The 22,607-nt window shown below is 44.1% G+C and overlaps 1 protein-coding gene across 1 annotated transcript; it reads left to right on the top strand.

Annotated features, from left to right (window-relative positions):
- The first annotated feature begins 469 nt into the window (after positions 1–469).
- Positions 470–21,003, top strand: LOC133452177 (zinc finger and BTB domain-containing protein 24-like). Its single transcript, XM_061731396.1, has 5 exons — positions 470–686; positions 2,354–3,037; positions 10,930–11,268; positions 19,317–19,376; positions 20,218–21,003. The coding sequence occupies exons 1-5, from the start codon at positions 605–607 to the stop codon at positions 21,000–21,002; spliced, it is 1,950 nt and encodes a 649-aa protein (XP_061587380.1). The 5' UTR covers positions 470–604; the 3' UTR covers position 21,003.
- Positions 21,004–22,607: the final 1,604 nt, after the last annotated feature.

Here is a 22,607-nt window from a genome sequence, read left to right as displayed (position 1 = left end):
AAATAAATACCGGTTATTTTCTCTTGGTTCTGTCCCGTTTTAATCAGCAAAGTTGCTGCCGTGTTAAAAGACACTTAGGAGAGGATCTATTTAGGTACAAACATGTACATCATTTACAGTTCAAAATGGTTCTGTACATGTAGTAAATATCTAATCTAACAACATAAATATCTCCGACTTGCATATCTTTTTTTTTTTTTTTAAATAGAGCGCATGCGGCTTGTATGCAGGTGTGGCTTATAGTCCAGAAAATACGGTATTAGAAATAAGTTATGATGAGCTGTGAATTGTGGGTATTCTGTGGTCATTGTAGAGACCCGGCGTGCCAAAGACCTGCAGGTTTTCTAACAGAGTTTCTTTGCTTCCCCAGTTGGAGCCAAACCGTCTCCACCGTCCACCCTGAGGGGACGCAGACGGCGTCTGGCGCCGGAGGCGAAGGCCGAGGCCTCGACCGTGGTGAGACCACTGGCAGCTCCGTTCTCCACGATGGGGGGGGTCTGGATGTTGAACTTCTCTGTGGTTTCCCCAGGACCCCCTGACGGCTGAAGAGCCGACCGGAGGGGACCAGGAGGTCGTCGTGATCAAAGAGGACCAAGACGAAGGGATGGACGACCTCGCTACTGACGAGCTGTTGCTGGACGGCGACCCGCTGGACCTCGAACCGGCGGAACCGCTGGGAGGGAAAAGTAGGTTGGAATAAAGCTATCGTCCGAGGACCAGCTGACGGGAGCTCTGGACGTGCGGTGACATGCGGCGACGAGCCTCCCGTGTTTCCCTGGCAACCCTGGCAACGTGTTTAACATCTAATGTCACGTTAGAACTAGAATCGTGTTTATTGTCGTTGTACCAGTACGACGACATTCGCAGTAAAAACCCTTAAAGGAACTTGAGGCAGGATGGAGGCAGGATTTATGAAAAAAATTCGTATACGTTTTAAGTTTTCTAGTAATAATGTCAGATGAAGCGTTCCAAACCAAAAAGAATGAGCCCTCTACCGTATCTCTCCGTTGCCTTGAACAGGCTGTGTGCTGCAAAATGTGCTGCAATTGTGCCCGGAATTTCCCGCGCTGGGCTGCGGGTGTGACGTCACATGACGCTGCATGTGCGTTCTCCCCGTTCTCCCGTGCCGGCTTCACTGTTGGCTGCAGTACCCCCGACGGCCGTCGTTGTGAAGGGTGGCGCTAGAGAGTCTCATTTCTTAAAAGGAGCCTCATGCTCCTTTAAAGTGCGGAATAATTTCACTTTAAAAGCAACGGGGTCCCATCATCTGCATACAGCTGTCTCTTCACCTAATAATAATAATAATACATTTTATTTATAATGCACTTTACATTACTGAAAACCTCAAAGTGCTACTGTTTGATAATTAAAAGGAAACAGAAATAATAAAATCAAGATAATAGATAAAAGGGATAAAATAGAAAAGAGAATAAAATAATAAAAAACAGCAACTAGGGAACAGCATTGTTTAGTTGAGTCTACGGAAGAGTATTACGGCCATGCAGGAGAAAAAATATTTGAGAGGGGAAGATTATTTTTTATTGTGCAGTTGAAATGTCGAGAAAAAAGTCGAAATGTCCAGAATAATGTTGAAATACAATTTCGAAAATTAAGTTGAAATTTCGTCTTTTTTCTCAACATTTCAACATTATTCTCGACATTTCGACTTTTTTGAAAAAAAAATGAAAAAAAAATCTTCCTGTAAAATATTATTTTTATTTGGCCCTAATACCGTATTGGCCTGAATATAAGACGGTGTTTTTTGCATTGAAATAAGACTGAAAAAGTAGGGGTCGTCTTACATTAGGGGTTTAGACGTTATACCCATTCACAACGCTAGATGGTGCCAGATATCTTTAAAGCGAATGCTGAACTTAACTCCCCAGGCCAAAGCGAACCCCTGTCACGAAGAAGAAAAATAAAAAAATAGTATAAGAAAGAAAATAAGAGAAGAGATAACAGAAAGTGGAGAAACGTAGCGACAATCTGGAGAAAAGAGGGTGGAAGTTCGGCAGGTAAACCGGCAGCTGAGGAGAAGTTATGATGCAAACTTCAAGATAATGATTTCAAATAGTCAAGATAACATGCTTTTTCTCTCCAATATATTGTTATAATCATTTGTTTCAGATGTACTGTAATTATTTTCTGTATAAAAATTGAATTTGGTGTTCAAAAAGTCTTTCTTCCAACTTGAGTTTTGAAAAAGAGGGGATCGTCTTATAATCAGGGTCGTCTTATATTTGGGACAATACGGTACTCTTCCGTAGAGTGAGTACCTGTTGGTACTCACCGCAGTTGCCGTGGTTACCGCTGTCGGACGATGACTCAGAAACGTTTGTCATCTTCTTTCAAGGGTTTCAAGCGAAGGAGGAGGAGGACGAGAGCGAGGAGGGGCCCTCTGGGATGAAGGTGTCGGACAGCGACGCCCACTCCTGGGACCGCCACGGTACCGGGCCGGCGGAGAGACTGGGGTCCTACAGCGCGCCGGGTTCCCCGGGCCCAACCGGAGCGTCGGAAATCGTGTACGACCTCGCCGCGGAGCTAGACTGCGGCGCCCGGAGACGGTTCCTGCTCCGGTCGGGAGGAAGTCCCGCCTCGCTTCCCGGGACCTCGGAACCGTACCAGGGCTCGGCCCAGACCTGCTCGCTCCCCTACGACGGCGAGCTGGACCCGGGCCCCTCGTGGACCGGTATGTCCGGCGGCCAGCGGCCGGCGCTGCTCGCCCTCGGCCGGCCGCGCCTGGACTCCCTGGACCTGAACCGGTACTGCCGGGACCGGCGCTTCGCCTGCAGCTACTGCGGGAAGTGCTTCACGTCGTCGCGGAGCCTGGAGACGCACGTGCGCGTACACACGGGCGAGCGGCCCTACAGCTGCGCCCAGTGCGGGAAGCGCTTCACGCAGTCGGGGCACCTGAAGACGCACCAGAGCGTCCACACGGGCGAGCGGCCCTTCGCCTGCCAGCGCTGCGGCAAGAGGTTCGCCGGGAAGCAGAACCTCCGGATCCACCTGCAGAAGCACCACAGCGAGCAGGGGGGGGGCCCGCTCTGACCCTCGGGGGGGGCAGGACTCTGGGGGGGGCCCCGCTCTGACCTGAGACCAGACTCTGGGGGAGGGGGGACTTTAGGGGGAGACCAGAACTCTGGGGGGGCCCGCTCTGACCTTGGGTGCTTTCACACCTGTCCCGTTTGGAGCAGTTGTTCCGGAACAGCGAGTGTTTCCCCCTAAAGATCGGTTGGTTTGGTATATGTGAACACAGCAATCACGCTCGGATGCGGCACAAAACAAGCGAGCCGAGATCAACTAGGAGAGCTGATCTCGGCTCGCTTCCATTCCAGACCTGGAGCGGTGCGTTTGTAGTGAGAACATAATCGACACAGCAACCGATACAACTCCATTTATTGTGTATGTGCGACCCCGGCGCAAGGAGAAGAGTCGGTGCAGCCTCCACCACCTTCTCTCCTATTGGACGTGCCGAGATGTCGTCCCAGCGCGGCACGGGGAAATTAAAAAATTTTCAATTCAGGCAGGAATGCGCGGCGCAACGCCGCGGCATGCGCCGCTGAGCTCGGCAGCAGAGCGGTCCGCTCTTGCGCCGCGGTAGCACATACGCAATGAATGGGAAAGCCGGCGGCGGTCTGCGCTTTGCAGCCTCTATATGAAAGGGGCTTTATAACCATTGTTGTATTTCCCGGGGTACGGAAGAGGAAACTCCTTACGCGTTCATTTCTGACCAATCAGAGAACAGCTGGTTTGCGCATGGCATTTGTTAACAGCTTTGAACCGCTACGGACGCTTGCCTTGTGAACACCAACCCCACAAACGAAGGCCCTGAATCAGAACAAAACAAACGGGCCACAGGTCTGAAAGCACCCCTTGAGACCAGACTCTGGGGGGGCCCAGTCTGCAGTGTTGTGCAAGTTCCTACTTCTCATGAACTAGTTCAGTTCACATAGTTTAAAAATGAATAATTCACATTCATAGTTCACCATTTTCATTTTTAACTAGTTCAAATTCAGTTCATTTCAATATTTTTAGGTGAGAAGTACAAATGAAACGCCACCCTATCCTAAAACTGTTCACCGTATACCAGGGGTCTCCAACCCTGGTCCTCAGGACTCCCTGTCCTGCATGTTTTAGATGTTTCCTGCTTCAGCACCCTGATAGAAATGACAGACTTGTGCAGACCTGGATGACAAGCTGATGACGACCATTAATTAGAATCAGGTGTGTTGATGCAGGAAACATCTAAAACATGCAGGACAGGGGTCCCGAGGACCAGGGTTGGAGACCACTGTCGTATACAATCATGTATTGTTCTAGTGGCTTTTCAACTTTACTCAGGCTGTAAATCTCCAACAATGTAGTCCATTATCAGTGTGTCTACCTGTTGCAGGTAAATCAACCCTCAAGGTGCAGCAGGTGGGACTGGGGTCGTTTGGGGCTGTTGGGTCTTCTTGGTCTTTCCTGATCACTTTCTTTGATCGTCAAGGACTCACAGATATTTCCTCCCACTGGACGGATGCTTTAACTCCACATGACGTTTCAAATGTGAAGTTGACGAGGCAGACGCTCAGACTTGTTTTCTCAGCGCAGGTGGACATAATTTACACAGAAAGGTTGGATTTTTACCTCCGTACTCTTTGGGAAACGATGTGTAAAATTTCCACAGATAATGTTAAGCGTTTGCCATGGTAGCTGGTGCCCGTTGCTATGCTAGTATGCACTGCATTGTGGGTAATGTAGTGTGAAGTCATCGTCTCTTCCAGTATTTTAAATGTGCCGCCCGCTGGTGAAATGCATTCCGAAATAATTGGACCTAAACAGTGAAGCGGAAACTCACATAATCTGAACAGTTGAAATTCCAGTTCGTATCTGCAGATCTGAACAAGTTCACGTTCAAGTTCTTTATTTGCAAATATGTTGCATTCAGTTCAACGTTCTCACGGAAATGAAGTCGTTCATGCACAACACTGCTGCTCTGACCCTGAGACCAGACCCTGGGGGGGCAGAACCCTGGGGGGGACCAAAATCTGGAGGGGGGACCAGAACCCTGGAGGGACCAGGACTCTTGTGGGGGGGACCAGAACCCCGGGCCGAGACCAGACCTCAGCCTGACCCTGAACTCAGCATTTAATTCTTTCTTTTTTATGTCAAAGACGTTTTGATTTTAATTTTTTTTAAATTTTTGACCTTTTAACCTTTTATTTATTCAGGTAAAACTTCCCTGAGACCAGGATCTCATTTACAAGAGAGACCTGTTCCAGGAAGCAGCAGCAGCAAAACACAAAGTTACAGACTAACTGAAGGCACAAGACGCAAAAACAGGAACATAATTAATAATAATAATAAAATTAAGGAAAAAGGAACTAATTAAGTACAGCACACGTGCAGACCCCCCCGACTGGACAGCTTCAGCTTCTGTTCCAGGTTCCAGCCCAGTACAGTACGAGCCGAGGGGCAGATGTCACATCATACAGGGACCGGAGGAACCGGAGTGACCGGAGTGACCGGAGTGACCGGAGGCTCCAATCGGACCCCTGTGTCCTTCTGAGGTCTTCGTTGACGTGAAACGGCACCAGAACCTTCCCGGGTCCAGCCCGGGTGCTCGTTGAGGGTCTGGGAACCAGTTCCCCGTCGCGAGGACGTGGACGCCGACGCTGCGTTTTTTGAGAGTAAAAGTTTTTTTCATTTGTTGGATGTTGTTGTGAACGCTTCTCAGGTTTGTTGTGACGACAATAAAATGATATAAAAATCTAAAAACGTGAACCCACGTGTCCTTTTTATATCATTTCTTATTTTCAGTTTGTTTCACAATTACAAACTTTTATTTTGACATTTCAAGCGTCGCCATGGCAGCATTGACTTTTTAAAATTTCTGTTTAACAATAACAAACTTATTTTTTTTCAGTTTGTTTATCAATAATCAATAATTTATTGATATTATTACTATACAAAGATGGTTATTAATATTATTATTATTGTTATCATTATTGCTGTTAGTATATTATTATTATTATTATTATTATAGAAAACCGGATAGATGAATGGATGAACGAATGGGATGCCTGGGTCTGGGGCCCTCCGTTGTTGGGTCCATGCGGGTGTCGCCCTGTTGGGGGGTTCCCCTCTCTCCGGGCCCGTCTCCGGTCCCCCCCGCTGCCTCTGCGGCGGGGCGCCCCTCTGGTTTTGGAGGGCCACTTACGTGGGGGCGGGTGCGCCTGCCCGTGTTGGCGGCCGGGCTGTCTCTCCGGGCAGGCTGGCCCCCTGCCGGGTGGGGGTCGTTGGCCTGGAGGGTGAGGGCCTCCTGGCCACATGTCCGGCCCGGACCGGGTGGCCGGGGATTGCCTGGGTAGCGGTCCGCCGCCGCGGGATCCCTGGCTGCCCCTTCCCGTGTCGTGGGGGCCCTGCCCGCGGGTCTCCTCGGCTGCCGACGGGGGGGGGGGGCCTCGCTGGCGGTGGGTTTCCTCCCAACCTCTTCTCCCCTCTGTGGGGTTGCTGGTGGCCTGGGTACCGGGTTCTTCCTTGTCGGCCTCTGGTCTCGCTGGTGGCAGTAGTGTAGCTACTACACTACTGTTTGTTTACACTCACAACGCTGCCGTAATGGCCGCGGCGTCCCAGAATGCACCTTGGCGACCAAGCCCTTGTGTTTTTCTTGTATTTCCAGTTCGTTTCACAATAACAAACTTTTATTTTGAAATTCCGAGTGTCATCATGGCAGCATTGTCATTTGTATTCCTGTTTAACAATAACAAACTCTTATTTTGAAAAATATTTAGTGACGTACCGTGTTTTCCTTTTTCTTCAGTTCTTTTCATAATAAACTTTTATTTTGAAATTTCGAGTCTCGTCATGGCAGCATTGTCATTTGTATTCCTGTTTAACAATAACAAACTCTTATTTTGACATTTCGAGTCTCGTCATGGCAGCTTTGCCATCTGTTCCTGTTTAACAATAACAAGCTCTTATTTTGAAATTTTGAGTATCGTCATGGCAGCTTTGCCATCTGTTCCTGTTTAACAATAACAAACTAATTTGATTTGTGTTTGTGTTGAACCACATTTCTCCCTTTGCTTTGAACATGTATTGTTTGGCTTCATTGACTATCCTTCTGTCAAAAAAAAACAATTTTATATTATTAATCTTATTATACTTTTGACAAAATGGTTTATTCATAAATCCCGGTATACTAATCATAAGCCTCTTTTTTATATTTTTGAAAATGAGGTCAAACAATACATTAGAACCATTAGTCTCTCCACCAATGCAAAGGCCATCAAGACCTTAAGATTATGTGCTCTTTTCAATGTATTTTTGTAGTTCATTGTTTCATTCGGTGCGTCCGAAATCCCGTACTAAAAAGTATATACTAAAAAGTATACTTAAATTCGGCACACTTTTGAGTAAATATCAGTAGTGTGAATTAATTCGGACGTACTATTAAGAGCGCAGTAGTCACAGCAGCAGTAGCAGCACCGCGCCGCTATTTCCTGTTTATTCTGGCCGAAACAAGATGACATTATATAATATTATTATATACGATAATATATATATATATATATATATATATATATATATATATATATATATATATATATATATATATATATAATATTAATGTTATGTAATAATATTATTATATTTAATATTATACTTATGACATATACGTATCACTTAGCAACCAAACGCTGCTGCATTGCATTGTGGGAAGTTTCTGCTCGGCTACTGTCCATCAATCCACACTCAAAAAATTCTCAGGAATGAGTATGGATAGTACATACTATTGAGTACGTTCTAATGTTTCGGACGGATTAAAAAATCTCCCACACTCATTTTGCATACTCATTAGGGTGGAAGTATGCGATTTCGGACGCAGCGTAGGTAACAGTTAAACAGTAATAGAACTCCGGATAGAATTTAATTTATTTGCCAAGGATTTCTTATTAGAACACATTCATTATATATGTTGTTGTGATTCAGGCTTATTGTGTAGTAGTCAATTGGAAAATCACTGTCATCTGTCAGTCTGCCTCACCCATGTCTTTAAGTTAAAAATCAACAGACATATTACGATGTTATTGTTGTTGTCAAAGAATGTACAGGTTTATTAAACTTAACAGAGTTCAAATCAATTAACATAACATAAAAATACTCCAAAGCGAAACATTTATTGACATTCTTTACCGATTGTCGTGGTTTTTCTTCAAGTTTTTGAATTGCCCGCCAGCACTTCCGGGAACTTCCGTCGGCTACATGGACCACGTGATCGACCAGCTTTTTGAACTTCCGTTGTCGGCACTTTCTCTCTCTCTAGTACTCTAGTCATGGCAGCTTTATCATCTGTTCCTGTTTAACAATAACATACGGAGCCCCTCTGGTGACATTTCTACTCGTGGCCACGCATTAATAACTCGCGGCCACGCATTAATAACTCGTGGCCACGCATTAATAACTCGTGGCCACGCATTATTTTATTTCTTTCAAATGTCACCAGAGGGGCTCCGTACGACAACATGTTTCTTGCATTGATTTTGGTGTACACAAGATACATTACACCTCCAAAATACCCTTGTACTTATCTAAATACTTTCAAAATGTAAAAGATGTTCGCCACCATAACACTAGAGGCAGCTCCACAAATCACTTTCAGCCCAGGGTTAACTCCAAGAAAGGTTCAAATTCGTTTGCATCCTATTCTACCAACATGTGGAATTCCTTACCGACAGCCATAAAAGAGAGAAAATCCCTAATCTCCTTCAAGTCTGCCCTAAAAAGCACCTACAGGAGGCTGCTACTCGTAACTGGGAATAATCAAAGCCTCTACTGCACATCCTGCTGTTCCTTCTGATTATTGTTTCTTGTTTCTTGTTTTTGTTTTTTGTTTTGTTTTCTGCTTTTGTTTTGTATTACCTAGCTTATTCTATTTGTCTCATCATCTTTTTAGTCTCTCTCGGTGCAAAATAACAGTAATTCCCCCCTTTTCTTTTTTTACAATCTTCCCTACAAAGTACTGCTTCTTACCTGTATGTCATTCAATGTTAAATGAGTTAAAAAAGGTCTCCAACAAGTGTAATGCTTTCTTGGAATAATGCCTTTTAGTTGACTTTGTATCAGCGAATCTGTACTGTCATGAAACTGTACCTGAACCTATGCAAGTCTTCTAATAAATTCTTCAATCAATCAAAAAATAACATGTGACATTTGAAAAAAATAAAATAATGCGTGGCCACGCATTAATAACTCGTGGCCACGCATTAATAACTCGTGGCCACGCATTAATAACTCGTGGCCACGCATTAATAACTCGTGGCCACGCATTAATAACTCGTGGCCACGCATTAATAACTCGTGGCCACGCATTAATAACTCGTGGCCACGCATTAATAACTCGTGGCAACACATTATTTTATTTCTTTCAAATGTCACCAGAGGGGCTCCGTACTCCACCAATGCAAAGGCCATCAAGACCTTAAGTTTATGTGCTCTTTTCAATGTATTTTTGTAGTTCATTGTTTCATTGTGTCCTGATTTTCCGCCGCTGAGTGTATGTCTCCCCCTGGCAGTTGTATTGTGCTGTTTGCATCTTGTCTTTCAATAAAAAAATAACAAACTCTTGGGGGTGGCAGAAGCAAAGCTTATTAATTTCCATCCCCCGCCAACACACATATAACAAAGACAACCACAACACAAAGTTACTCCCTTAAGCCCCTCTTCCCCTCAATAATTTCATTTCTTTACATCAGTTTATCTCCCCTTCCCTTTTATACATTTCAAAGACTGTTTTTCTGTACTTACTTTTAAATTGACCGACACTTTGACTAAGTTTAATTCCATCATCTAAACTGTTCCACAGAATAACCCCTCCAACAGAAACACACATACTTTTAAGAGTTTAACTTACACTTTGTTGTTGCAATTTCAGTTTTCCTCTTAAGTCATACCTTTTACAACCTTCCCTGTCATGAAATAATTTTTGAATTAAACTTGGAAGAAGATAGTGTTTAGCTTTATACATAATTAGTGCAGTTTTCAATTTTACCAAATCAAAAAATTTTAACGCAAAGGCCTTAAGAAAAAGTAAATTAGTGTGATCATTGAACCTGACATTGAAAACGGTTCGTATGGCTCTTTTTTGCAATATGTAAAGAGGCAACAGGTTAGTTTTATATGCATTACCCAGGGGTGGAAAGTAACAAATTACATTTACTCACGTTACTGTAATTGAGTACTTTTTATGAGTAATTTGTAATTTTCTAAGTAGTTTTTGAAATATGTAATTTTTACTTTTACTCGAGTACATTTTGAACCCCCTTACGTTACTGAGTACAAAATTTATGGTGAAAAAATTAAATGCGGGCAGAAACCAGCCACAAAAACCACAAAAACCCTTGGCCAAACTTGGAAGACTTATTCGCGTTCAAACGCACAAAAGGCAACAACATTATAATACAGTGTAAAATGTGCCTGCCCGGCAGAACGGAGCTTTCAGCATTCAAGACATCAACATCTAAAAAAATGTACTCTAACAAGTGTGGATGTGTACTTTAATATGCCTCGAAGTTGATTAATTTGAATCGTGACTCATCCTTTTTTTGCATTAAATAACTGAAAGTAACTTTTACTCAAATTACATTTTAAATGAAGTACTTTTGTACTTTTACTCAAGTAAATTTTTAGATGAGTACTTTTACTTTTACTTTGAGTAGGATGTAAGCAAAGTAAAGATACTTTTACTCAATTACAATTTTTCAGTACTTTTTCCACCTCTGGCATTACCCCAGACTTCCACACAGTAACTCAAATATGGCAAAACAAAAGAATAATATAAAATAAGTAGCTAGAATAACAAACTCTTATTGTGAAATCCATGTTCCGGACGTGACGTCGGCGACAGCGCCATTGTTGCTCTGTAGTTGCTCAGACTCTCTGAAGTCTCCAACCTCCTCTGGTCTGGTTCTGGTTCTGGTTCTGGTAGCGGGATGTCGGTGCCCAGCAGCAGCGCGGCTCTGCAGCAGCAGCTGTCCGGCATCATGGCGGCGCTGAGCGAGGCGGCGGTGCTGCAGATCTGCGAGGCGGTGCAGGCCGGATACGCCGCGCTGCGGATGGAGATCTGCCGGAGTCAACAGGAGAACCAGGACCTGAGGAAGAAGCTGCACCTCATCGAGTCCATCGTGGGCCGGAGCGGGGGGGCGCAGGCGGTAGAGGAGGCCCGGGGGGCCGGGGAGGACCGGGCAGCCCCTGGACCGGACCAGGACCAGGACCAGGACCAGGACCAGGTAACCGGGCTGCAGACCCGAACAGGAACCACAGTTCCCCACAGTTCCGTGTGTTTACGTCCCTGATCAGAGCAGCCGGCTGAAGGGGGGGCTCAGAAACTCAGTCCCACCCCCTTTATTCTGATAGATTTCCGTACTTATGTGCAGTGTTGAGACCATTGTTGTGCTAGTTACTGAAAAATAGTAACTAGTTACCATTACTAGTTACTTCATTAAAAAGTAACTCAGTAACTCAGCTACTTAGACCAAAAAGTAATGCGTTACTATGAAAAGTTACTTTTTAGTTACGGTACTTTAAATAAAAACATTATTTCTTCTTGCTTCTTATTGCTTCTTCACTTCCTGTGTCAATAACGTTGGTTGCTTAGCAACAAGCTGAGAACGGCCAATGAGCTTCAGCAGCAGCTCAAGAACGGAACTCTTTGATGAATCGTTCATTACAGTCTCAAATATAATCCATGGTCGCATGTCAGTTTATAAGAATCTTTTTGCCCAGAAGAAAAAACAGCGACAAAACAACCCATAACTATTTTCTTCTCTCGAAAAAACACACCTGCACCGGGGGCTTTAGGAGAAAAAGACGCTACAGAGTCGGGATGCAGCGGCGCAGTCAGAAGAGCAGTGGATTACGTGCGAGGCGGTGCTGATCTCTGCAATTTGAAGCCTTTTTAATTGTAAAAAGAATTTCACTTACCACAGGTTCTTTTTGGAACGTAACCGCTGCGAAAAACGACTGATTACTGTAATGACAATATCTCCACGTTGCTAAACTGGCCGTCTCTCGGCGACCGCGGTGAAGTTAGTTTTATGTTGGATATTCGACTGACGTTCGCTCTGGGGACGGCATTTCTGTCGAATATCCAACGAATATCCAACGTAAAACTAACTTCACCGCGGTCTCGCCATGACCGTCATGTTTTTCAAAGAAGACCCACTACTTTTCCTCCGGTCTCCGCGTGCGGGGAAAAAAAGCTTTGGTAACGGTAATTGCGTTACTGAATTTAAAAAGTAATGCGTTAGAGTATCAGTTACCTCAAAACTAACGGCGTTACTGTAACGCGCTACTAAATAACGCGTTAGTCCCCACACTGGTTGGAACTAACAGCCTGTCATAACTGCATGCGAGCGTCCGACTGTCGCGCTGCACTGCGTGGCATCGGACGCGCTCTGTCCACACTGAACGCGTTATCGGCCCCACGTTCTACCACGTTGTTTTGATTGACAGCGGAGACTCGCCTTTTAAAATGCTGATTTATGGTTCCGCGTTACACTAACGCAGACCTTATGGCGTAGGGTACGCGGCGCACTCACCGAACGGTGCGCGTCGCCGCGTACCCTACGCCGTAGGCTACGCCGTCGATTTTACGCGGAACCATAAATCTCCCTTTATTCACCCGCCCGAGACTCGCCTTTTATTCTCCCCACCAACCGCCCGTGCGCTCCCTTTGCAGCTCCCTGTCCATCTCCCTCCAGCAGCTGCCACTTTATTGAGGTTTTTGTAGTGAAATGAGGAGGAATCATAGAGATAACTTCTCATTTCAACTAACTGGATCAGCCGTTCCTCATCATGACTGTTTCCTGCAGCGCTTTCAACCGACTTTTAACGCAGGCGGCAGGAAGAAAATAGAAGCAGGTCTACCGTCCGACCAAAGTGGGGAAAAAAACGAACAAAATAACGGAGTGTGGTGACGCAATCACACAGCGAACAGCTGGAGTGACTGGCGTGTTCGTGGTGTTAAATGCAGCAAACATGTCAGATCATTACTGGGATGTGGGAAAAAAGCAGAGGACACGAGAAATGACCAAATAGGTACCAGATCTTGTTGGATCCGGCACAAATTAAGCCCTAATAAGATTAAGATAAGATTCTTATTATATCTTATTATTTTATCAGAGCCTTCCAGCTCCTTGGCGATCTCCCTCCAGCCAGCTGCCACTTTATTGAGGTTCTTGTATTGAAATCACTGTTTCCTACAGCGCTTTACAACTTTTTTTTTCAACTTTCAACCGGCTTTCAAAGCGAGCGACGGGAAGAAAATAGAAGCAGGGCGTGCGACAAAAGTCCAGCTCAAAACGGCGCGCCGCATCGCGCCGCGTCGCGCCGCGTCGCTCGCAACCAGTGTAGACAAAAAATAAAAAATAAAGCAATGGAACTGTTTTTGACGCTGACGCTCGCTCGCGTCGCATGCAGTGTGGACACGGTGTAACGCGTTATTTAGTAGCGCGTTACAGTAACGCTGTTAGTTTTGAGGTAGCTAGTACTCTAACCAGGGGTGCAGATCCGATGTCAGGATTGGGGGGGGCACCAACGTGATTTTAATTTTTAATTTTTAGCCAATATGCAACTCATACCATGACATAAATTGGTAAAGGCTCGCCAAAAAATACTGCACAGGGAATCATTTATTGTGTTTACCTTTCTTGTTTATTTGTCCTAAACAGCCAACAGTGTGTGTCACTGCTTACGGTACTTAACTGTTATATTCGTAAATCATCATTTTAAGGGTTTTGGGCATAGTGTCTACTCATCTCAAATTCTTCTCACCATCTTCCTTTTATCCTATGGGACTACTTTATGCACGATCAATTGATATATGCAGGGCTGCATTTTGGTCTGGTGCTCAGAGGAGCCCCTGGATATGTGACTTGGGGCTCCAAAAACGCGGTGACCCGTCTCGCCGCATCGATAAAAGAGGGATGCAGGAATAAGTTATAGGCAAAACGATATTTATTCACTTATAAAGATGAATTAACAAATTATGGTGCGTGTTAGTCTGTAGAGTCAGTATAAAAGTTACAGGTTTTATCGGCCAGATTGAGATGCTCACGGCATATTTTGCACCTAGGGTTGCAAACTTTCAGAAATAAAAATAAAGGACGCCCCGATTTCAGCAGCGCAGGAGCCAAAAAAAAGCCCCAAAACTTCTAAACTGCATAAAAATGTGTTTATTTTATATGAAAAAACGTGTTCTTTAATAGCATTGAACTTGCATGACTGTACAGACAGCCAACCATATAGCAGCTGAAATAGCCGCCTATGCTATGTACTGTATGTCCACATCAGCCAAGGTGTAGAATATTGCTACAGGTGAAGAATATGGTGTAAAAGTTAACTTATTTCAATAATTCAACTAGAATATGGTGTAAAAGTTAATCTATTTCAATAATTCAACTAGAATATGGTGTAAAAGTTAACTTATTTCAATAATTCAACTAGAATATGGTGTAAAAGTTAACTTATTTCAATAATTCAACTAGAATATGGTGTAAAAGTTAACTTATTTCAATAATTCAACTAGAATATGGTGTAAAAGTTAACTTATTTCAATTATTCAACTAGAATATGGTGTAAAAGTTAACTTATTTCAATAATTCAACTAGAATATGGTGTAAAAGTTCATTTATTTCAATAATTCAACTAGAATTTGGTGTAAAAGTTAACTTATTTCAATTATTCAAGTAGAATATGGTGTAAAAGTTAACTTATTTCAATAATTCAACTAGAATATGGTGTAAAAGTTAATCTATTTCAATAATTCAACTAGAATTTGGTGTAAAAGTTAACTTATTTCAATTATTCAACTAGAATATGGTGTAAAAGTTAACTTATTTCAATAATTCAACTAGAATATGGTGTAAAAGTTAACTTATTTCAATAATTCAACTAGAATATGGTGTAAAAGTTAATTTATTTCAATAATTCAACTAGAATATGGTGTAAAAGTTAATCTATTTCAATAATTCAACTAGAATTTGGTGTAAAAGTTAACTTATTTCAATTATTCAACTAGAATATGGTGTAAAAGTTAATCTATTTCAATAATTCAACTAGAATTTGGTGTAAAAGTTAACTTATTTCAATTATTCAACTAGAATATGGTGTAAAAGTTAACTTATTTCAATAATTCAACTAGAATATGGTGTAAAAGTTAATTTATTTTAAATAATTCAACTAGAATATGGTGTAAAAGTTAATTTATTTCAATAATTCAACTAGAATTTGGTGTAAAAGTTAACTTATTTCAATAATTCAACTAGAATATGGTGTAAAAGTTAATCTATTTCAATAATTCAACTTAAAAGGTGAAACTAATATATTACCTAGTCTTATTACTGTACATGCAAAGCAAGATATGTTGAACCTTTATTTGTTATAATTTTGATGATGGAATTGTTTATTGATTTCATAAAATATTCTCTAATTTATTTTTTATTTGGGGTTTTCATAAACTGAGCCATAATCAGAGAGCAGCGTCTTGCTGGTGCAGGAAACTGCGGCACGCATTGACGGACACTGGCTGATTTATGGTTCTGCGTTGCACCAACGCAGAGCTTACGGGGTAGGATACGCGGGAACGCGAACGTACGGTGCGCGTCGCCGCGTAACATCATGCAGCCACTTCTCGGCGAACACACGTTTTCTGTTCGATTCGGGTAGTGGTTCAGTTTGGCGTCTCTTTGTATTTGGTGGTGGTGGAACGCCAAAATAATTACTTAATGGCGCTTGCTTCTTGGACATTTCGACGAGACGCGTCGGGGTTTGTTCAGTAAAGCTGATCCTTACCTTTCTTCCTCCCCAACTCACCTCCGCAACGAGCATGGAGGGGGAGTAAGGACGCGCTGTGATTGGCCAGTACCAACTTTGAGTGGCAGTTCTGGGGAAAAGCTCTCGCAATAGATGTTTTATTATTAGTATTCTGGTCTGGCCACAACCAATAATATGAGCCCCAGCTGTTGGTACGCAAAAGCGCTTCGCAGCACAAGATTGACAGCGCACTAGGGCTGCACGATTAATCGTTAAAAAATCGCGATCTCGATTCATGCTTGAACGCAATCTCATTTCCAAATGACGACGATTTAATTTTTTTTTTTTTTTTATGTTCAATGTCAGCTGTTACAAAGTTGATGCCAGTCTTTTATCAGGCACCATCATATTTTTTGTAACGTTTACCTTTTGTATCGGCAGCTTCTTAATAGCAGCAAAAGGCAATGGGGGGTTCATCCCAGCCAGAGGAATAATTTGTTGCCTCAGAACTACAGGATCTGTTTCAAGTCCCCTTTCTGAAAGGGTGTTCAACTCAGGGAGGAACAAATATTGTTCAAAATTGTTATTATTGTTTAAATTATTCAAAGGATTGTGTAAAGAAGACAAGAGATGTTTATTGTTATTATATTTTTGTTCAGCTGTTGCAAAGTTAAAGTAATAAGTGCAATAAATTTTATATTGGAAAAAAATCGTGAGAGAATCGTGATCTCAATTCTAAGCAAAAAAATCGTGATTCTCATTTTGTCCAGAATCGTGCAGCCCTACAGCGCACTGTGGATTTTGACGGCGCATGCGCTCTGGCGGCCCACTTATGTGCAGCCCTGGATATATGGATGAAATACGGAGAACTGATCATGTTTTAACACAGTTATGGTGGTAAACAGTTCTAAAAAAGAGAGGACCCATTGCTAAGAGCACAATTGAATAATTTAGGGTATTTTTATTGGGGGAGACAATTCATGTTTTTCAGAAATTGGGGGGGGCATGTGTCCCCCCCCGTCCCCCCCGGGATCTGCACCCATGACTAACGCATGACTTTTTAAATTCAGTAACGCAATTACCGTTATTTCTGGCTGCAGTGAAGCTTTTTTCCCCCACGCGCGGAGACCAGAGGAAACGTTGTATGTGTGCTTTCAAAAACATGACGGTCATGAGCCAAGAGAAGGCGAGTTTCGCAACGTGGAGATATTGTCATCACAGTAATCCCTGGTTTTTCGCAGGGGTTACGTTCCAAAAAGAACCCGTGATTAGTGAAATTCTTTTTACAATTATTATAGAAGGCTTCAAATTGTGGAGATCAGCACCGCCTCGTACGTATTTCACTGCTCTTCTGATGCCGCTGCATCCTGACTTTACTCCGCTCTGTAGCGTCTTTAATTCATTTTTGGTCTAAGTAACTGAGTTACTTTTTATTGAAGTAACTAGTAACGGTAACTAGTTACTATTTTTCAGTAACTAGCACAACACTAGTCAGGGTAAAGTTCAGTTGTCGTTTTGAAACGGGGGATTTAACGTATTTAGTCGGAATGTTTTCGATCTTTGAGGTGAAAATGTCTCGGATACGTGAGGTTTATATAAAACGTTCCTGCTTCCCGGGTTCAGTTAATGCAACATGATGAGAAACACAGAGTCGGTCAAGACTGGGATGTTGAATAATTCCACACATGGCCCTGTTCCACCAAACCCGTTCCAGAACCGGTTCCAAGGTAACTCTTTGCTGGACTAGAGGAGAGAACCGCTTACGTAAGCGGAGGGGGCGGAGTTATTAAGATATGAGGAGGAGACAACCTGTCTTTTAGAAATGTGGTCCACGGAGGTGCAAGTCCTATTAGAACAAACACCTTGTTGTTGCTGCAACTTTCACACAAACGCAGTGACGTAATGACGTGGCTCCCCTCAGCACCCGAGCTGTGGAAAAACAAACCGGTTCTCAGCTGGTTCCCAAGTTGAACGAGTTGTGAACCAGAACCAACACTGGAACCGGTTTGGTGGAAAAGGGGTATCAGGTGTGGGTCTGTGATGTCACGAGTCCGAGCCAGACACGGGGGCCTGTACAGATAATTACACCAATGCTTTGCAGTAGGGATGGGCGGTATGGACTAAAAAAATGTATCACGATCATTTCTGGCATTTATCCCGATAACGATATAAATGACGATAAAAAAAATACTAATTCAACTCCATCTTTTTAACTATAAATCTATCTCGCTCTCAGATCCGCCATGTTTGTTACACAAAAACGTCATCTCCTTCCTTCCTTCCTTCCTTCCTTCCTTCCTTCCTTCCTTCCTTCCTTCCTTCCTTCCTTCCTTCCTTCCTTCCTTCCTTCCTTCCTTCCTTCCTTCCTTCCTTCCTTCCTTCCTTCCTTCCTTCCTTCCTTCCTCCCTCCCTCCCTCCCTCCCTCCCTCCCTCCCTCCCTCCCTCCCTCCCTCCCTCCCTCCCTCCCTCCCTTCCTTCCTTCCTTCCTTCCTTCCTTCCTTCACGTTGTGCGTGGATTTAAAGGGAAAGTTCGGTTTTTTACAACCTGGACCTTATTTCTGGCATTTTTTATGGTTGTATACTCACCCAGAGGTGTTTGGTGTCATTTGGAGTCCTTCGGAAGATATTAGGAGTTTTTTGCGAGCCGCTTCTCCATATAATGGTAGTGAACGGGGCACAGCGGGACACAGACGATGCAGCGTCTAAATAACACATGATTGCCGCGAAACTCTTCATTTCTTTTATGAATCACTAGATCTGCTTCCAGGACCTGTTGTAACATTGTGGCGCTGTCTGTGTAATAAATAAAATAAATAAATCCGTTTGTAAAGAAGACCTCTGAACTCATGACGTCATCTCTGTGCGCGCATCCCAGACACAGCTCCGTGTACAGCTGGAGTTCACTACTGTTAGTTTACTGATAGTTATTTGAAACATGTCTGAATATTTGTCAAATTCTGAGGTTGTGGACGACGACTTTGAATATGATGGACGTCCTTACCGTTTTGAGCCGGAGTAAACGGCTGAAGAGCTCACTGAACGGAGGACAGAGTGCGCGCACAGAGATGACGTCATGAGTTCAGAGGTCTTGTTTACAAACTGATTTATTTATTTTATTTATTACACAGACAGCGCCACAATGTTACAACAGGTCCTGGAAGCAGATCTAGTGATTCATAAAAGAAATGAAGAGTTTCGCGGCAATCATGTGTTATTTAGACGCTGCATCGTCTGTGTCCCGCTGTGCCCCGTTCACTACCGTTATATGGAGAAGAGGCTCGCAAAAAACTACTAATATCTTCCGAAGGACTCCAAATGAGTATACAACCATAAAAAATGCCAGAAATAAGGTCCAGGTTGTAAAAAACCAAACTTTCCCTTTAACGCAGAACCATAAATCAGCTTTACACAAAAACATCATCAACGGGAGTTTATCGTTTTTACCGCGAGATGATAAATTCTTATCGTGGGGGGAATCGTGAGTTCTGGTTCTAACGTTGTTCTTTGGCGTCTGCAGGTTCTGGACGTGGTTCTGATCAAAGACGAGGACTCCGACAGCAGCGACGCCACTGAGGACGGTGAGTCGCTGCGACCTTTTTAAACGTGTTGATAAGACACTCGAAGGTGAACTTTGTCGGGTCGACGGCGATCTGCTCGTTTGACTTCAGTCACAACTGTCAGGGTTTTTACTGGGTTTGGATTTTGAGTATTAATGTTGGATTGTTGTCACTGAAATGAAAAGTTTTTTTTTTTTAATTCACAACCTTGAAACATTCACTTCAACATATAACCCCTTTATAATTCTTATAAAACTCACAACTTTTCAAAACGTCTCTAAAAACGAAGCAAAGAAACTTAAATGAGACCTGAGCTTGTTATTTTTTGACAAATAATTGTTTATACATTTTTATTTAATCCCAGATGGGTTTTATCAGAAAAAAATAAGTGAAAAATCACAATTCACATTCAATTAAGACATCTATTTATTAATAACAATTTGTCAATAAAATGCTTTTATTTTGTAGTACAGATTTGTGTTGAAAAATCATTTTATTTTCTAATAACGCTTTAATTTAATACCACATTTATTCATTTAAACAGGCTTTTATTTTGTAATACTTATACGATAAACTTTTTTTTGAATCCTTATTTTCTAATGCTACATTTATTTATCAATGTAAGCAGGCAATTATTTTGTAATACTTGTACAATTATTATTTTTTTATCCGTATTTTCTAATACCACATTAATTCATTTAAACAGGCTGTTATTTTGTAATACTTACATATAAACCTTTTTTTTAATCCTTATTTTCTAATGCTACATTTATTTATTAATTTAAGCAGGCTTTTACTTTTTTTTTTTACAATAGTGATGTAAACGCCGACTGAAAGACTGAAACTCTCCTCTCTCCTCCAGCTGCCGGGTCGGCGGACGGCGCCGCGGCGACCACCGTCAGCCGGCGGAGGAGGAGACGTAGCCGTGGAAACGAAGACGGCGAGAGGTCGTCGTCCTCCGAGCAGCCGGCCGTGACGCTGTCCGCCGCCGCGGCGCAGAACACGTTGACCATCTACATGCTGGACCCGCCCGGCGCCGAGGACGTCCAGATGGTCCGGGACGTCTCCCCGGGGCCCTCCGGCGCCGGCCGGCCCCCGTACTTCAGCGGTGGCGCCCCGGCGGAGGCCCGGTCTCCGCCGGACACGGACCCGGACCTGGACTCCCCCTGGACGCGGCAGCCCGGAGCTCCGGCCAACCCGGGCTTCTCCCGGTTCCTGCAGACCCAGATGGACGACGACGGCGACGCCTTCGGGCTGAAGCTGGTCAGCGTCTCCGGCGCCGCCGCCGGCTTCGAGGACGACGGCAGCGGCGGCAGCGCGGTAAACTTCGGGCTCTACGGTGAGGTGCCGGCCGGGTCGCAGCCGGCCGGCACCGCCGCCGCCCACAGAAAGCGCTTCATCTGCCCCGTCTGCAACAAGGCCTACGCCAACGCGCAGACCCTGGAGGTGCATCTGCGCATCCACACGGGCGAGCGGCCCTTCAGCTGCAACCAGTGCGGCAAGAAGTTCACGCAGTCGGCGCACCTGAAGTCGCACCTGAACATCCACACGGGCGCGCGGCCGTACACCTGCAGCCTCTGCGACAAGAGCTTCGTCATAAAGTACAGTCTGACGCTGCACATGAGGAAGCAGCACGCCAACGCCTGAGCCGGGAGCCGGTACCTGGACCCGGTACCTGGACCCGGTACCTGGACCCGCTCTCCATCCTCACGCAGAGGATCCGGTGGTTCAGTCGGACGTCTGCTGCTTCTGTTTTTACGTGGAACTCGACTCGAGACCTTTGATTGTCTGCATTTATTACCCAGAAGTCAGTGCTTCAGGAACATTTTAAAGACTCGTCATTCAGTGCATTTACATGGGAAGTTTAATTCCTCTTTAATTCAGAATTAAAATTAAATCCGATTTAAAATTATTAAAAATTACCATGTAAACACCTAATTCCAAATGAACATGGCCATTCCGAATTAAACTTAATTCAGAAGCAAGTAGCTGGTTTATTACGATTTTAAATCCGAATAGAATAATTCCACGACCATGTATACACTCATTCCGCTTTAAATTAATTCTGGTCTTTCTTTCTGCTCGTTCCCTCGCCCGTCTGTCTCCATGAGGCTTATATTCTGCGCTGGGCTGGTTTTCCAAACAAAGTTTCAAGATGGCAGCACGCAGTAAACGCTGGTCAAGATCATGACCCCGGGTCCCGAGGTCACGACCTCAGAGTTTAAGGTCACGACCTCAGAGTTTAAGGTCACGACCTCTGGGTCCGGGGACACGTGTTGGTGATTCCTCCAGACCAGCTGGTTAATTGTTGACGTTCAGTAAAACGACCTTTGACCTAAATAAACTCGTCTCCTGGTGATTTTTACAGAAATGTTTCTACGACTAAACGGTCGTCTGAAAGCTTCACCTCCTCCACGGACGTGGAAGAAAAACGACTACAATACCACAGTGATTCCAGGTGTTGGGGTTCCAGATGTTGGGGTTCCAGGTGCTGGGGTTCCAGGTGCTGGGGTTCCAGGTGTTCCAGGTGTTGGGGTTCCAGGTGTTCCAGGTGTTGGGGTTCCAAGTGTTCCAGGTGCTGGTGTTCCAGGTGCTGAGGTTCCAGATGTTGGGGTTCCAGGTGTTCCAGGTGTTGGGGTTCCAGGTGTTGGGGTTCCAGGTGTTGGGGTTCCAGGTGTTGGGGTTCCAGATGTTGGGGTTCCAGGTGCTGGGGTTCCAGATGTTGGGGTTCCAGGTGCTGGGGTTCCAGGTGTTCCAGGTGTTGGGGTTCCAGGTGTTCCAGGTGCTGGGGTTCCAGGTGTGGACCAGAGAAGCCTGCAGATGTGGGCAGATGATTATCTGGGAAACCAACAACAAAAAGAAGAGTGGAGACAAGAACCTGGTGGAAAAATCTGTTTATCTGCTGGTGGAAACATCTGCTGATGGTGAAAACATCTGCTGATGGAGGAAACATCTGCTGATGGAAACATCTGCTGATGGTGGAAACATCTGCTGATTGAGGAAACATCTGCTGATGGAGGAAACATCTGGCAGTGGAAACATCTGCAGGTGGAAACATCTGTTTATCTGCAGGTGGAAACATCTGCAGGTGGAAACATCTGTTTATCTGCAGGTGGAAACATCTGCAGGTGGAAACATCTGTTTATCTGCTGGTGGAAACATCTGCAGGTGGAAACATCTGTTTATCTGCTGGTGGAAACATCTGTTTATCTGCAGGTGGAAACATCTGCTGGTGGAAACATCTGTTTATCT

This window comes from Cololabis saira, chromosome 10 (assembly GCF_033807715.1).
Source record: "Cololabis saira isolate AMF1-May2022 chromosome 10, fColSai1.1, whole genome shotgun sequence".
NCBI lineage: Eukaryota > Metazoa > Chordata > Actinopteri > Beloniformes > Belonidae > Cololabis > Cololabis saira.
This window is presented reverse-complemented; position numbering and strand designations above follow the sequence as displayed.